This window comes from Tubulanus polymorphus, chromosome 2, assembly GCF_964204645.1.
Source record: "Tubulanus polymorphus chromosome 2, tnTubPoly1.2, whole genome shotgun sequence".
Taxonomy (NCBI): Eukaryota; Metazoa; Nemertea; class Palaeonemertea; order Tubulaniformes; family Tubulanidae; genus Tubulanus; species Tubulanus polymorphus.
The window spans coordinates 23,447,310-23,465,109 of NC_134026.1; the positions used below are offsets into that span (position 1 = coordinate 23,447,310).

Here is a 17,800-nt window from a genome sequence, read left to right on the forward strand (position 1 = left end):
TAAATGTGTACGCTTAAGGTTGTCAGAATTGATTGCTGATGGTAAAGTTTTGCCAATGAAAATGCGTTCGAGTCACATCTGGTTACCGTCAATTTATTTTGTAAATGCATTGAAAAAGAAATCCTGCTCTGATAGATCAATTTACATGATGACAATCTGATCAATTCAACACTGAAGGTGAACGGATTCAAATGAATACAAAATTCAATCTATCTTGCCTCCAACAAATTTTATCATTAAAACTTTATCGTTTCAATCGATAAACAGCATAAACATGTTGACATTTGATCAGAAGAACACGGAATCGGTGCACAAGGCAGCCGGTAAATCTGTTGTGCAATGTATTTGAGATTATTCCAGGGAATATTTTCATGACAGTTGAAATCCCTGAAACATTTGTTGCCAAGGTAACTAACAGCATAGTGCAGCACAAAAAGAAATTCCACATTGAACTAAACTACGAGGTACAAACCTGCATAACAAAATGCCTGTGGTCATCACGGGCTTTCAGATCGAAATCTTGATTGTCTAAATGCCTCTGAAAATACACAAATGAGAAAATATCAAAGGTGTGAGATTCAATGGTTATTTGAAAGCATCACTTTCACATAATAAGATAACATTAAAACCAACTTCATTATTAGGCTTTAGGGGATTTGGATTACAATTATGAGGAAAATAGCTTGATAAATGCTTATATAGTACATGTATCAACATCAATCTGCTGAAGCCTCATTTTTCCAATTAATTCAATGAACATATCAATTAGACCGCTTAGATAGTACACTGAGTATTCCTAATTAATCGGATAGGAACTTTTCATCCCGAGTACAAGTGCATGACCAAAGACCGATTTTGCAAGGATCTGAGAACAATTTGGTAATAACATGAGTTATCAACAGCATATCAGCGTGCAGACATAATGACTGAGTCGGAGGATCCCAGGCAAAGATTCCATGTTGTTGATTGTTGCCATGGCGACCAGTATATCATTCTCGGCAGACAAGACTAATGGCAATTTTTCGTTCATGGCAAAAACTGTTATTACCGTCAAACCACGTATAGGAAAATATCATGACCTTTCAATAGGGGATGCCCCAAGTTATCTTCAGGCGACAAGTCGAAGAGTCCTTACAAGCGCAATTAGTTTTATTTAAATTTTACGATGCACACATTCAGAAACAGCTTTAGCATTCTAGCCCAATCAAAATTGCTATTCCAGGAAATAGACTCACTAAGATTTTGAGATAGTAATGCAATAGCCATCGTGACAGAAATTCTGAGACTCGATAAGAGAGTTATGCACTTATCTAATGCAAATGCTTTCTCAGATGGTCAATTGCAAATGAAAAAAAAAGGTATTATCAGTTCAACGCATCAAATTTCTGCAATTGTTTTCATGTATGGAAGAATTTTTCCACTGCATTATGGTGGCATTTTTGGTATTGTTTCTAATAATCATTTTCATATATACTAGCTCGAGGTCAGATTGATATATTGATAGTGTAGTGCAAATACTTGTGAATATTCCATTGGGTAGTTGATACTGTCTGGGAAGTTACAATAGAATTACATTTAATTTGTACTTCATTGAACATGATTCCTTAACTCCTAATCCAATTTTTTTTTCACAGACACCATCAAGGTTTAGTGCAATACCTTGAACTGAGACAAGAATTCCTGCTGCCTGGTGATATCAGTAGCCAATATGAGTGACCGTAGTTGACATTCAAGTTTCTCCCTGAAGCGAAAAAAAGTGTCATTGATCATTATAGGAGTACACCTGAAATAACATTCTATATCTGGTAACATGTCACATATAAACGATAAACAAACAGTATTTTGACTTGAAATATCATTTCATGCAGCGGGCTTAGTGATAATGCATGAGGGAACAGTTAACGGAGATTATTAAGTAAAGCCAGTATCGCATCGGTGCAGGCTTTTTCAAAAACAGTGCCATTAATACGCTAATGCAAGTTATGATGTTCACAGGTAGCCATTTCATATAGCGGTACCGATGCTCCCATCTATTAACCAAGATAAGACGCATTACATATAGCATTAGAACAGTTAGATGTGTTCAGCGTATTTCTGAGACTACACAGCATTTAAACCCGTATCCCAATTTGGGTCAAAAGAATAGTAAACAAGAAGAGTTATACAGTATTCATTGAGTACAGTAGAAACAGACACAGATATCGGTCTCACTCGGATATCGGAGCAAGAAATTCAGCGAAAGAATCCACTGAATTCCGATGAGCAGTATCTACATCTCGGAATAAATTATGTTAGATTACATGGAAGAAAAATAAATTGACTGGACATAGCTATATGATAGCATACAGCCTATTCAACCTTGCAAATAGCAACTGTCATTACGCACAGATTCATGACAAGTATTTGTAACTTCTAGTTTTTTTATCAATGATCTGCATAGCTATTTAGCCTAAATGACGATACTTCAATGTCATTTCCGCCCAAGATTTCACGAAAGCTTCTTATCTTATTTCATCATATCCGGGACAACAGTAATACACGACAGTGCGCACACGGCATGGTTATTATACATATACATACCACTGTTTGGAGGTAAAATGATCGAATACGCATGACTCCTTTATTATACCTAATGCGGTTCTCCAGTGATGGTTTTCTAGCACCGATGTATTCTACAATAAAACAACACATAGCCGATTAGAAATTTACAAATTTACAGTACGACACACTTGTGTACAACATCCTTATTCATGAATTCCACTCCATAAAGCACATTCAATGACTAAATAGGGAGAAAAGCATCCAATAGCAATAGAAATATACAATCATATTTCTCTGATCCTACAAGATAGAGATGATATTAGCTGCGACCCGGGACAATATCTTCCCCATATCGATAAAGCCAGATCCAACAGTCCAGGCTTGTGCCAAATGGGTCTGTGCCTGTTTGACATGGGGCAAATTTGAGTGACCAAAAATTTTCAACCAGGCCCCGTGCCTAATTCAAGCACAGGTCAAAATGATTCTATGTGAATGCTTATTAGTTCTGGAAGTGACTCACAAGATGTGGTCCAAATTTGACTCTGGTCTAGTCCAGGTCAGTTTGACCCTGGCAAAATCCCCTCCATGGGGCTATGATCATCAAGCAACACATTAATCTATGATTCAGGGACATTAATTTTGTGTATAACCCGTACCTGATATAAATTTGCCAAGTGGTTGTTGGTTGCAATTAGAAAGGCTTGGTTAACTCCAGGATGGTCGATGTCATGAGTCGCTGCTGACAACAATGCCAGCATAGTCTCCATCGGTGTGACGCACAGCTTAAGCTGAAATAAATGAGAGAAAAATACATTTCAATGCAATATTTGGGATGAGAAACAGTGATAAATGATAAATGATCTTAATCATTTACTTATAATCAGTTGTCAGATGATATCGAATGCTAAACTTTTCAGAGTTTTCAGAAAAATAGATATGGCCCAATCGCGGCTGCGTTCCGTGCATTGTCGTCATCGCTGAACTATCTCTGTGTTAACGCATACTAATTTGAAAGTAATTTGTGACACAGTAGCGATGACGCCAGCTGTCACCTACGGCCTTCTATGATAGCGGAGAGTAGATGAAATTATCACCAGACAGAAAAACGTGCGTTAAACGGATGAGTTGATAGTAATTTTCTACAATGTAACAGACACCACGCCGTCCCTGATAAATTCAAGTTAGATTAGTTCCCAGACACTGGCTTGATGACCAATGAATACCGCTATTGTTGGTGGAATAATTTCAGTAGGTTTGCCGAGTACACATTAACGTCTCCTGTGTGTCGACCATGCGCTGAAAATCTGTACAGAGACGGATAGATAGTTTCACCGAAGATGCTTTGACCGAGGAAAGTATCAGTCAGTCAGTACATTACACCATACTTAAACCGCTGTGACATTAAAAGCATGTGAATATACATGCATGCTCCCTTCATACGAAGGACTTTTAAAAGAAGCTAAGTTTGTATGAATACAAAATATTGTGACTGTGAATGTTAGAATTTCTTGTTGAAGCAATTATTAGCCATCTATGTCTACGTAAAACTGAATACGTGATAATTTCTGACCATTGATGCAATTGTAAAAACCCAAAAATATCCCACACCCAGTTCTACAGTTATTGCTGAAAAATTTGATTTTGTTGAAATAAGAAATTTCGAACCTTTAACTGTGGAACTGGCTCCAAATGTTCAAGCACATCATTTTGTTATTCAGTACACCATATTATCACCTACATATTACATTATTACTTTTTTCATCAACTTAAAAAATTTTAGTCTCATAGCAACAGTGACAATGCCATGCATTCAAAAAGAATAATGTATCCGCAAAGTCATATGATAGATATGCAAAAACAAAAACTATGAAATTGGATAGAACAGATTTTGATTCTCATTAAAAATTTCAGCTATTCAGATGCAGAAATTATTTCGACGTACCAATATGTTCCTCTTTTTTACAACATATTTTTCACCATGAATTGTTATTATCTTCACAGGCCGCAAAAGCTTTTTTCTAAGCAATAGCTATGCCGAGATTTAACCAGGCACTTTACATTAAGTGTTTCTTTACAGACTTCAGCACCACAAGGAAAATATAATACTCCCTATTTCATAGCCGGCTTTTAGATCTGACAGGCATGTGCTCCCATGTAAATCCCTTTACAGGCAACAATGTGGATCTAATGTTGCAAACGCTAAATCAGACCCATCAAACCTCTCTACCTTTGAAGAGCTTAGGGGCTTAATTTTCTGAGTGACTAGTGACTAGCTATTATCAATGGGCAGACTCACCACCGGAATTTTTGCACCATTTTAGTGAATTTAGTCTAAATGCAGCAAGCCATGTTTAAGCGTGATTTATCTGATCATTTCTCAGTGGAAATAAATAGGCTTGTATTATATTTTCAATCGTTCACGTTGTCATTGACAAACATTACAATTGTAATTATATAGAACTAAGGGTTCACTTTACATGTACATAAAAAACCTAGGTTCTTAAGTCTTTATTTTTTGTTCTGAAGTCTTTCATGGCTATTGAGGCTGTTCAAGATATTATTGGAATTAGTGTAGCTCAGCTTACTTTTAAAAAGTGGGCTCTAAGTTTCACGAAAAAGTTAAACTAAGCTCAGCTTCCCGTTTTCAATAAGCGAACTACTAACTTTTAACTTTTTCGTGATACTGGACCCCGGGCTTCTGAAGTCATTCATATAAATATATATTTATGAACATGGTTTAGAATAGAAATATATCTAGGAATGTCTTGCCTTCTGCATCCGATTTGTACGTTTATGCAGCACCTGATAATGAACAGATTAGAAAAATATATGATAAATGAATGGCAAATAGTTTTTCATCAGAAAATAACTACAAAATGGGGCCAAAGTATTCATATACTGTGGATTTGATTTGGTAGCTCAGCCAAATATTTGATGAAAGAAAGGTTTTGTCACCATAGAGTTTTGTCAAATGTTTTTAGTAGATTGACAAAAATATACGTAAGCAAACCCATCTTTTAACTACCGGTATCCACGGCATATGTAATTCTAATTTTCGATAATCAATATACTCATTCATAAAAATGACATAAAATGTGGATAGGTCTTTATCCCAAATGTGTTGAGATTGGTGAAGATCAGTAAAGGAAGCCTTACTTTCAAACTTCAATCAAAAGCCAAACAACATACCCTAAAGAGATTGACATGGCGAACCAATAAACCATAAATCAATCAAAGTAATACGCATTGGCATCAAATCAAACAGAATTCATTCTCAATATTTACCTGTGTATGTTCATCCATATCAAAGAAATGAATGAAATTGTATATATTCATAAGAACAGAGAGACAAATAGAAATTTCATCAACCATCTTTCAGTTGATTGTTGCTTGCCATCAAAGACATGTCAGTGATGTTATACTGATGATTGAAAAGTTATCGTTTTTGATTATGATTAGCTTCTCTTTATCAGGTAGGAGGCAAAAACGAACACGTTCAACCTTCATCTCAGCTGTCAATGGTAGCGTTCAATTCAGTGTGGTGCTACCTGAATATCAAAAATTGAAATATCCATTGAACGCTCTTTATAGAAGGTAAAACGAAAAAACGTGTTCATTTCAGCTGTCGCCAAGAGCTTTCAATCATGATCAAAGGTGAATTTCGATTCTACGTCGTCTTACGATTACGGAGGGGGAATGAATTCCGCTGCATCTGCATGTATGTAATCACCAATAAATCATGAGATAATAACAAAGGCCGGCTAATCGTCAGCATGGTTGCGCTGCTGATAAATATCTCGGATCTAATCGCCACCAAACGATGAATTGACGCCGAATCACACGCGAAATTGCGGATGAACAATGCGGGTACAGCGCCGCAGGGGCGAAATTAACAACCGAAATGATGATGTATACCGGTCAATAATTAATGAGTCACGTAATTGTGAAAGTGCTCATATTTTCATTGGACCAAAGACACAAAAATGTCACCTGCATATTCATATATTGATTGAATTCGGGTTTTGTATGATCTGAACATAAGCTACAACAGTTTAATACGATCTGAGCTATGTACTGGTAAGTCACAATGATCTACTTTTTGTCTAGGCCGAAAAAAAGAAAAGAAATCATTAACACGTTGAATCAACAGGTGCTCATTTCTTAGAATGGCCGACAAAACTCGTTGAGTGCCAGAACAGGTGAAACTGCTGCATTATATTACAGACTCAGTGCAGAAAGAGAGAGGTGTTTTTTGAGAAAAAGAATCGCATGTTTTCACCATCTCAACATCCAGGCACCAATATATGAAGAGCACGTGAATACAATCTGATTTATGGTAGTTGCTTCCAATTTCATATTGCGCATTGTTCTCGTCATAAATTGTATAATAATAGGGAAAGCGTTACAAAAAGTATGTATGGATTTTGCATTTGAAAGGACTCATTTTCGCAGCATGAAAGCTTGCTTTGATAAGAATCAATAAAATGTCAGACTTTTCCTGCAGGTAAATTTATTACGCACAACTGGCCGACCTAGGCTATTATTTGCGCGAAATAAATTTCTCTTTGATTAGACGAAACGAAATAATGACAGCGACGGGCGGTGACTGTGGCTGGCTACAGCGGCTCAGATCACTGCACCGATAAACCCCAGATATCACTCCGTAGTAGTAGTAGTAGTAGTAGTAGTAGTAGCTGTAGTAGTAGTAGTGGTCGCATGGCGTCATCGGTCAAATTAAATCAGCAATGGACTGACAGCGTAACATACAATTAATTCAAATATACACGATGAAAGTACATACCTGACTTTCTTGCAGATAGCAGTGCATAGCTTGTGTAACGTCTGCAGCATGTACGGCATGGTGGTAAGGATTATTACTATGGTAACTGTCTTCAATCAATGCTGCAAAACAGGATCAATAGGTATATTACAGGGCTGCTAAAATTACGAGAGTGAGTTCCCCCCTCCTACCCAACTGCACTGATGCCACTCATCAGATTGTTCCATGGGATTATGTACATGGCAGATTCCTTTTGTTGTCAGTGGATATCGAGTTCTATGGGGAATTTACTGTGAGCATTCAGATGATTCATGTACTAACTGACAAGAACAGGACAGGAATGGCTTATAAATGCATGAACTTTTGCGAGTCCAAATTGGCATTCACAATGTACATTCAATAAACATTTGAATGCAATTAATATGAATTCAAATAGTAAAATTCATCAATTGATTCAACTTCAATCAAGTTAACATGCCGAGAGTTTATGTGAATTTATGCGGAGAACGAATGGCGCTAAGGAGTAGCATTATTCAACAGTGTTGCTAGTTTATCGCATTAAATAAGTGACATCATGATACGAGTTAAAGTCCCCTAAGATCTCTACAGAGCTGACAAAGTATTTTATGGAAATAAGTATATGCTGCGTATATGCAATGAGTACACTGACTTCATTAGCCGTGTCTAATTTTGCATAGCCGATCACTACATGGAGTAATATCTATATCATAAAATATAAAACATACAACTTTATAGTTCCAGTGGGTAACATTATCCTAATGACATGTTTGCATATCCCAATGAAGAACTAACTTTTCCATCCATCCATCTATATATCAATTCTATAAGGGCTATAGTTCTTTATTTGAATCTGGTGACATAAGATAAGATTCATACAACTTTTAAGTGTTTTTCTAAAGCAGATTTGATTATGCTGCTAGAAAAAAAGCGATGGTTCATTAGTGAAACTCGTCATAAAACATCGATCAAAACTCAGTTCTTCATGGAGTAGCATTAGCAACATCTGCCAGGCAAAAATCGATCAAATATATCGACAAAATTTTCTATATCAAAAAAAATTGAAAGCAAACAGATAACCGGTTGTATCAATTTTCTATAGATTGTACATCGGTTCACACAGTACCGGCATATCATTATGCATGCTGCTAGTCGAAGTCAATTAACCTGTATTCCACGACCAGTGACCGTCACCAAAGTGACCCAACATTTAGCAATGCCATTACACAGTACTGAAAACAAAGAGCAGCATCTGCAATTGCAGCATCAATTGATGTGTGACCATCGAACTAATGCACTTTTATTATTAATTTCCATCATAAGCATCAATGTTTTCATGGACAATTCCATCGCAAACACATACCGTAATACAATAGAACATGTAGAGAAGAAGGTCTTGGATGTAGCTACCCACAAACGAGCTAATGACCAGATTCAAACTACTCCTTTCATCCCATTTATTAGCCATAAGTGTTGGCAAATTTGTCATTCATAGTTTCAGGCCTTGAATATCTAATTCTGTATCCACCTTTTCCAGGTGAATATCAAACATGGTAACTGGCATAATGTTTTTCATTATCATTTGACGTACTAATTCCATACATCTTTTTCCACGTACAAATTTTCTATCATCCGTAATAGTGTAAGATTTTAGGATGAATAGTACACAAGCCCAAATATGTGCTCAACAAAGGAGCTGTGGCAAGCGCAAAAGCATCATAATGACCATATTGACATCTGCAGCATTCGCAAGCATTTTTTCACCTTGTTACATTCATTTGAATATAAAGGAATTCTTCATCGCAAAAAATCCAGACCGAGGATCTTGTGAGGGGAAAATTATTATTTAGCTAGTGAGAAATAGTGAATGAAGCCGTTTTCCAAGAACATATCTGACACTGAACTTATGGTTTGATATTCTCAGTCGAGTGAACAAATCATTAAATATCGGATAGCCAAGGGTAATTTGGTCACTGATGAATGCTGCAGTCTCCCATAACTAGGTTAATCAGTCCACCAAAAATACCGGCTCAAAGGAGAAATTCGCCTCCGCCACAAAATAGCCACTGATTAGCCAATAGATATCCACATATTGATAGCATTTGCCAGGATACATAATGCAGCTTCACCCAGTTTCCTCAATGGAAACTGATTTCATTTGGCCATGTTCACAAGACAGTTGTAACGCGATAAACCGGACTTCAGAAGACACCAATATCAATATTATCAGGCCAGTTTGTTGGGAGAGAATCACTGTAGCAGAAACGCAATGATATTTTATGAGAAAGTGCAAATAAAAATTGGGATCAAATAACCTCAAAGTCCTCACTTGACTTTCAATAAAATATCTCACATTAGAATTCATTATGATTAAAACTTGGTATTGAAACAGGCGAACGATATTCATCTTAAAAAGCAAGTCCCTGTTGTGATGACATGAATGTAAAAAAGAATAAAAACAAATGAAGTGACATTAGATGCGACGCTTTCTGAATATACAGGAGGTGACCCGATGAAAGAGCTTAAATCCCAGAATAAGTAAAGCAATCGGAGGTTCACTTTCAAGGCCAGTCAGCCATCTTAAAAGGTGAAACCTCCAAAATCAATCTTCCCAACATGATCCAACACCAAATTTCAAAGGAGTCCATCCACTGGTTCAGCCTGTATCTTACTCACAAGGATGTTTGCTGAAAAAGCTACTATAAAGAACAAAGATGGCCATCAGGGAACCATATCGGAAGTCGGAACGTCCAAAATCAATAGGGGTCTTGCCTACGTGATCTAACATCATGTCATATAGTTTCAGTGTATACACAAAGTAGGTTAAGTCAAATCGCTCCATCATCCGAAAACCTCAAATGTCTCTATATACTATTTTGAAAATGTCTCTATATACTATTTTGACAGAAATCCCACTGGTTCCACAGTCATGGACATCGACGATATCCACAGACATTTTCTATGAAATAACGCAAATTCATATGGTGAGTGAATAGGCAGATATCTGCGAAAGCCAGACCACAACTTATCGGTTCTGGGAACGACGGTCGTGACGCGTTGAGAGCGGCTATACCCAATTACGAATCTGTCCCATGATCTAAGAACTCTTGTGACAAATGAGTAACACATCGAAGGTCACCGGCGAAAGGTCAGAACATGAGTGCCCCAGTTTATAATCGAGGTAATGAACGATTACAAACCATGTCGCAGCCTGTTATACATATCATGGGCGGAAAATCAATTACTCATTAATTGAAACGTATGTCCTACTTTCTTATAGACATTTATTACATTATCATTCGTACTAGAAGCATAAGTACATAATTATCTAATGGATTCACAGATTAAAATGTTTAAAAACCCTTCACATTTGAAAGAATTGGTTCAACTTCAACTATCAACACAAAATAATACACGAAAGGGTAAAGAAGGACAAATACCGTAAAAGATAACTGAAAGGCAGCGAAGCTATGATAAAACAAGACTATTATCTCCTTAGTGAAGTTGATTTTTTCAGTTAAGTGTGTAAAAGCAAATGTAGATGTATGGAAAGTTGAATGTAATAAACTGTCTATCAGACTCGTATTGGAACAGCAACCCGGGGAGTGCCTGGTAAAAAACATCACGTACACAGCTCATCTTCAGCTTATACTCGAAGGTCGACTATATCCCTCATTAACGAGAACTATTCTAAATTGGCAATCAACTGATTTTCTTCAAATTTCAAAGGAATTGTTACCAAATTATGTGCACCTGCTCGATAAAGTGCTTTTAAGACGTCTACTCATGCATCTTCAGGCAAAGTGGAAGAGACGAATTAAAAGTCTCTTAGACTAATGGATCACACATATTTTACTGGCTTATCAGCACTGATTAATTTAAGTTTTAGTTGAAGTGTCAAGCTCCCATATTCCAGGCATATGAGCTCAAATACATTGGTTACAATACTTTAAGGATTGAAAAATTAGTTAACTCGAAAAAAACATTTTCCATCCGATGATGTGATATGGCTCAATACAATACACAGGAAAAAAACATAACTTTGTATCCCAGAGATATCTTGGAATTTCACTCTCATGGGATATCTGAGAATTACAGACAATAGAAAATTTCTTGGTATATAAGAATAAGGGCACTTTTTGAATCAGATTTCTCCTGACTGAATTACCCTGTATAACCAGACACTTGAAGTTCCATCAAAAAATTCTTGTTCAGTCCGATGGCAAGAGAAAACTGAGAGTCTAGTCAGCTAATAAGCTGCTGATGATTAGCCGAGCACGATGTCGCAAATTTCTAACGAATATCTCAATTCTCTCAAGTTCAGTAACATCATTAACTCAACACTGAGTGCCACTGAGTGCACTAAGAACAGCCAGACCAACTGATGGGCTGGCAAGTTACGAAACCACGCTGTTAAGGATTAACTTGCACATTTGGTGCTTCTGAAGCTTTTTTAAAAAATCCATATCCCTTTAGATTACTAAGTGTGGTGCCAGGAGAGAAAGGTATGCATTTGCTAACCATAAATAGCAAACGCACCTCGCAACAGGTCAATTTAATTAATTCACAAATTTAATAGATGAAACAAATAATTATACCAAAAAAATTGCTGAAAAAATTTGATGAATTTATAGTGGTCAAGCTGTAAACAATCATTTACAGTTAGCTATGATTCTGATCAAACTATGTCACTGAATATTCACAGCCAAAAGAAGGCTTTCAGTTTGTTCAAATGAATACATCGGAGAGAATAAGTTTCTAATAAAACAACAATCTTCACAAGGGTTTAATTCGCATCATTAGCATAGAAGGATTTCGTATCATCTGCCTCTTATCCGATGCGCCTGATTTCACGGAAGAAGAGGAGAGAGGCTTATTACTGTGTATACGGGTCTGAGCAATTCCATTCATAACAATAATAATGATCATAACAGAAAACGATGCAGATATTCCATCGATAATGTTTCACCGGATGACTGACTAACACATTTTTTTCAGAATTTATGACAGAAATATAATTCCATTATCACATATTGAATGGTGAATAAATAGCTTCCCTTATCAATCTAAGAATTTATTGGGATGATGGAAACTTGAATTCGAGGCAAAATTCAATGAATCTACGCAGACGTACTGCAATTACAAGCATTATTCGAGTATAGAAGAAACAGATTACAGTACAAATGTATCCAATGTGAAATCTCCAGAGAGGAACCTCTGTCCAGATGTAGGGGATGGAGTCAATGTAAATAGGACAGTACATTAAGTCTCCTTAACAAATCAAGCATAGGCTGTACATTTAATAGAAGCATCAATACCCAATAAGAAATTTATTATAACCGTTATAAGGGTCCAACAGATTCCCAGATGATACAAGGAGCAACATGATTGCAATGACAGGTTGCATAAAAATCCATACACAGCCCTCAATATTGATGCTACTGAACCAAGCTCATCAACAGTTATGGTTAAAACATCGTACAGCAGTTCTATTTGCTTCATATCATTATCAACAGCAAAATTAAAAAGCTACATAAGATTAATGAATCAAAATCTAATCCGAGCTCTGATTACTGGCACATTCAGCAAAAAATGACCAGGGAAGTCTACTAAAAACGCCATTCAACTTTACACTAGTCACCAATTCCATTAAGCAATTTTCGCATTATCAAATAACATTTTACGAGATGACAGGTTGATTCCAGTGTGTGATGCATATTAACAACTGATGAAATTTTCGGACAGAACTACTCGCGCGACATGGTGGCCGGTGATTTCAATGAGCTCAATCTCTTTCCGTCAGTCGTTATTATGACACTAAGTGCGGCGATTACCGTTAAGTCGGTGAAAATTTCAAATGAATTCCGTCATCAACGGCGAGTCCTGATCGATTCGTCGATCATCAATCACGACGTTTAATACTCGCGTCTGAACCGATTCGAGGGCTACACGATTCACCAATTCATGATTACAAATTCTCGACGGCGATCTTAGTTAAAAAGTTTCTATGTCGTACAACACGGATATTACGGGGCCCGATGACAGTAGGGGATCAAATCGAGATTGGTCGAGAAAAACAAATGACTGATTAATGACAAAGCGAAGGAGCCCTCCGGGTTATTAAAACTGAATATGAATATTCCGCTCAGAGTAAAAATGAAAGCTGCATGAAAACACCAGACAATGCAATACCGGTATATGATTTACTTGGGACTTATGTTTGTCACTGTCGCAGGCCAGTGAATGTTTCATCTAAGAAAAGGGGCACTTTTGTATGATAATCGACGCTATCAATCATTTCTATCATAAAAGACAAACAAGGCAGAACTTATAGATTCAACAGTTTAGGACATCCACATGGCTGACACTGATAAGCCATTTATATTAAAGTAATCCGTGTTCTCAACATTGTTACCATGGAATCAATCTCTATCCATCCATCCAGGAGATGCTGATACATGAGGCGGTTCTTCGTGTTCGTTCCATTTGGAACAATCCGAAAATCTAAGGTATCATCTTCTTACGGCAAGAAATATTAGCCCGGATAGGTGTTCGTTTTAGAGACATTGTTGTATGTTTGATTCTTGGTAAGTCAAAATGAATATGTTCAATGTATCAACCTTAGAGCACAATTCATGCAACCAGTGCAAGTATTTCTCCAGTTTCCACTGTACTTGCAATACCTATTCTAAGGAAGCACTTTATTTCTATAAGGCCCACCTTGCCACCATGAAGACTGTGTCATAAGATATCTAGTTACTCAATATATAACGTGATGTCACCATTGAACTAAGAGTACTGAATGGGAAGAGGTAATGTAGTATTGATAAGCATTAGTCAAATCAACAATACGGAAGGATATACGAAAGAAATACTTACATATACATCGCATGACTTTAACTGGATCAAGTTGGAAGCGCTCTAAGAATTTATGCTCCTGAAACAGGTGTATGGTCAGGTAAAACAGTGGACGCCCTGTGAATAGAAAAAGCAACAACCATCTTCAAATTTATTTAGAGAAGTCAGGATAATTGTGTTAAGTTAAAAGTAAAAAATTGATGAAATTCAGTAAATAGTCAGTTTACTTACCATTAGTAAGTTTATCCAGGGTGAAAATGTTGAAGTTCCAATCACCCACTGTTTTAAGCAACTTCTACAAATAAGAAAAGCTAGAATTGAGTGGGAAAGCATAGACATCAAATTACTATTTTCTCGACACTTTCTACAATATCAGCCACGGGCAAAAAATCTAATGAATAAGACCATTTCTCTTGAAAACAAATGACTCAGAAGTGTACTGCTATTTGTGTAGGAGAGACCAGTTGTTGGTTTCAGCTTTCAGAAATCGCCTGCAGATTGTTGTCAGTTCATTGCACTAACATGCAGAAATTAGTTAATCTCGATTGTCAACATGAAACAACGGGAAAAGCCAATATCGAACAACGGCAGTTGACAAAATTTGCGTTGATATTACCGTAAGGGAAACAAACAACTTTACTATGAGAAAGGTCACAGCTGGAAGTGCAGCATATGACTTCTAAAAATGTCTGCCTTAAAAAATATTTCTTAAGAAGGTTTTGGATCCAGCTCCCACTCATGCAACTGTTAAAACTCAATATAGGCAAGGTACCAAGTTACCCAAACAGCTTGAAGGCTGAATTCTGATTTTTTGGAGAACTGCCATATCACCCACATTGTAATTCTTTACGAACAGCGGTGAAGTGAAAGTTAAATAGTCACCCCATAACTCCCCTCAATATCTACCCAGCCTCAGGGCATACATATTCTTACAGTTTGAAGTTCAATTTTTCCGTTAAGGAACTTGTAAAGATATACATAATCATTGATAAGAATGATCATGTAGAAATGACTGCCACTGACACAGACATGTAAAAATTAGCCCTGAGGAAAAGACAAATGTCAAGTTGAGTTATTCAATGTGATCATCCGAGTATTCAAAACCAGATTTGAATTTGGGACACGATTGAATAAAGTCATGTAGCCCTGTCATAGAACATTGAAAATTACGTAAATAATATCAGATCTGATTTGGTACGTTAATTGTGAAGTTCAAGTCAATGTCAATTCATGGCTTAATAAACATAACAGGTTTTAATGCAATGACTGCGATCATTGAAACGAGTAAAGGCTGGCTTATGTCTACAAGCAACGCGACGCCTACCGACTCAACCGGGAGCAACTGCGATCGCAACCCAGCTTATGTCGACTGCGCTCAGTAACTGTGGCCGACTGGCGGGATATGAGATCCTCCCAGTTGCTTCACTGCTTATGTCGGTTACGATACTAGCAACTGCACTGGCTCAGATGGTCACGTGACAAGCATTTTGAGAATAAATTTGAATCATTTTGAATTATTGGGATATACATTTCTTTTACTAAAGCTATTCATTTAAGATCTTTATCTTTCTGATTCTGTTTTGAAAACAATGTGCTAGCGACATCATATAATGATGGCCGCTCTCACCATAACTCTACCAATTTCGTTTCTAGATCTTCGGTCCAGTCATCTGCCGTGCTGAAGGTTTGGTTTACGTTTTGAACTATTTGAATTTGAAAGTTTATGACTAATTACGAATGACGCTAACTAGCGGTCATAATTTGTACTATGCATATGCGGTCTCTTATTGGCTGGAACCCTTGCGCTCAGTTCTGTCGCGTCGCAGATGAGCTTATGTCGGTTGTGATCGAAAGCAACTGTCCGCCTACCGTAGGCTGGAGTAGAACATGGGCAACTAGCCGGATACGGCTTGCGACAAGTCGGTAGGCGTCGGGTTGCCGTCGCAAGCCGGCTTATGTCGAACCGATAGAGCAGCAACTGGCGGCCTCTCGTAGGCCGCTAGTTGCCGCTAATCGGCGATAAACTCAGTTGCATCGGTAGTCATCGCGTTGCTTGTCGACATAAGCCAGCCTTAATAGATTTTAATCTTTTTTTAAAAAATTCACCAGGCAAAAATCTCTCTAGGTAAAAATCTAAGTCATATCATCTGAATTTTTTCTATTGTGGAGTTTTTCAATAACATGTTCCAGGAGTATATGTACATGCATATGTTTCGAGTTTTCCGTATATGTGCAGGCAAACAGGTGTTCTCTTTATAACAACCAGTTCTAATAGCTGAGGCAAAAACTGTGTCACTTGTGCATAGGAGGTGGAATTGACACCCTACACCATCTCTGAACAGGAAGCACATAATCTACCACCTATGGGTGTAAACAAACAAAAACCATTAGTGCAAAAAGCTAGATGGAATAGTTTACAATTCAAACGACGAAATGTAATCCTCACAATCTAGTTATTTAATATATTTGATAATGACAATATATGTAGTCTGTATAAGCACGGGGCAATATGAAGCTAATTGTCAACTCAGTGAACTAATGATATGAATGACGTCAATCATGACGATTGGTGCTGCTTTTCCTTGAACCTATCACGGCGTTCAGTGGTCTCAGTTAGTGTGAATTTCTTGAGAGAATTTTCAGGAAGCTATCCGTGGCCTCATAAGTTGTCAAGGCAGTTAGTGCTAAATTAAGCAATCAATTCGTAGTCAAAAACTGTACTGGGTAATCAAGCAATGGGAAGATGTGAAATTCCCTGGAAGACACCGTTTCCAGTGTAACAATAATCTCCTCACGAGCATTCGAACAGCCAGTATCATCGCACTATCAGGGAAAATTATTTCCGCTATTGAATAAGTCCCATGTACGCATTTTCAAACAAAGCTTTTAGAAGTATCTCCTACTGTTGAGGGCAAACTACCCACAGATATCAGTTACATATCTAAGCATAAGTTCTAAAGAGGTCGATCAGCATTTCTATGTCACTTCTTAAGGTCGCTGTGGATCATCTAAAGGCTGGCTTATGTCGACAAGCAAAGCGACCCCTACTGACTCCTACCGACGCATCTGAGATCGCAGCCCAGCTTATGTCGACTGTGCTCCGATTCGCAGCTACTGAGGCCAACTAGCGGGATACGAGGTCCTCCCAGTTGCTTCCCTGCTAATGTCGGTTACGATTACTGGCAACTGCAACGGCTCAGATGGTCATGTGATAAGCATTTTGAGAATAAATTTGAATTATTTTGAATTATTGGGAAATATATTTGTATTAGAAAAGCTATTTCTTTAAAGATCTTTATCTTTCTGATTCTATTTTGAATACAATGTGCTAGAGACATCATATAAAGATGGCCGCTCACGCCATAATTCTACCAATTTCGTTTCTAGATCTTCAGTCCAGTCATCTGCCGTGCTGAAGGTTTGGTTTACGTTTTGAACTACTTGAATCTGAAAGTTTATGACTAATTACGAATGACGCTAACTAGCGGTCATAATTCATACTATGTATATGCGGTTTCTTATAGGCTGAAACCCCTGCGCTAAGATCCGTCGCGTCGCAGCTTATGGCGGTTGCGATCGGAAGCAACTGTCCGCCTACTGTAG

The 17,800-nt window shown here is 37.4% G+C and overlaps 1 protein-coding gene across 5 annotated transcripts in view; it reads right to left on the reverse strand.

Moving 5' to 3' along the window:
* The window catches only part of LOC141899283 (high affinity 3',5'-cyclic-AMP phosphodiesterase 7A-like), a 46,583-nt gene that overhangs the window by 8,369 nt on the left and 20,414 nt on the right, over positions 1-17,800 (reverse strand). For all 5 annotated transcript variants that reach the window (XM_074785487.1, XM_074785489.1, XM_074785486.1 and 2 more), the window contains 7 exons: positions 14,429-14,492; positions 14,219-14,314; positions 7,343-7,443; positions 3,198-3,329; positions 2,581-2,672; positions 1,660-1,741; positions 473-538 (listed from right to left, as the gene is read on the reverse strand). In XM_074785487.1, coding sequence (XP_074641588.1) covers positions 473-538; positions 1,660-1,741; positions 2,581-2,672; positions 3,198-3,329; positions 7,343-7,443; positions 14,219-14,314; positions 14,429-14,492 — 633 coding nt within the window. The remainder of the gene's footprint in view (positions 1-472; positions 539-1,659; positions 1,742-2,580; positions 2,673-3,197; positions 3,330-7,342; positions 7,444-14,218; positions 14,315-14,428; positions 14,493-17,800) is intronic.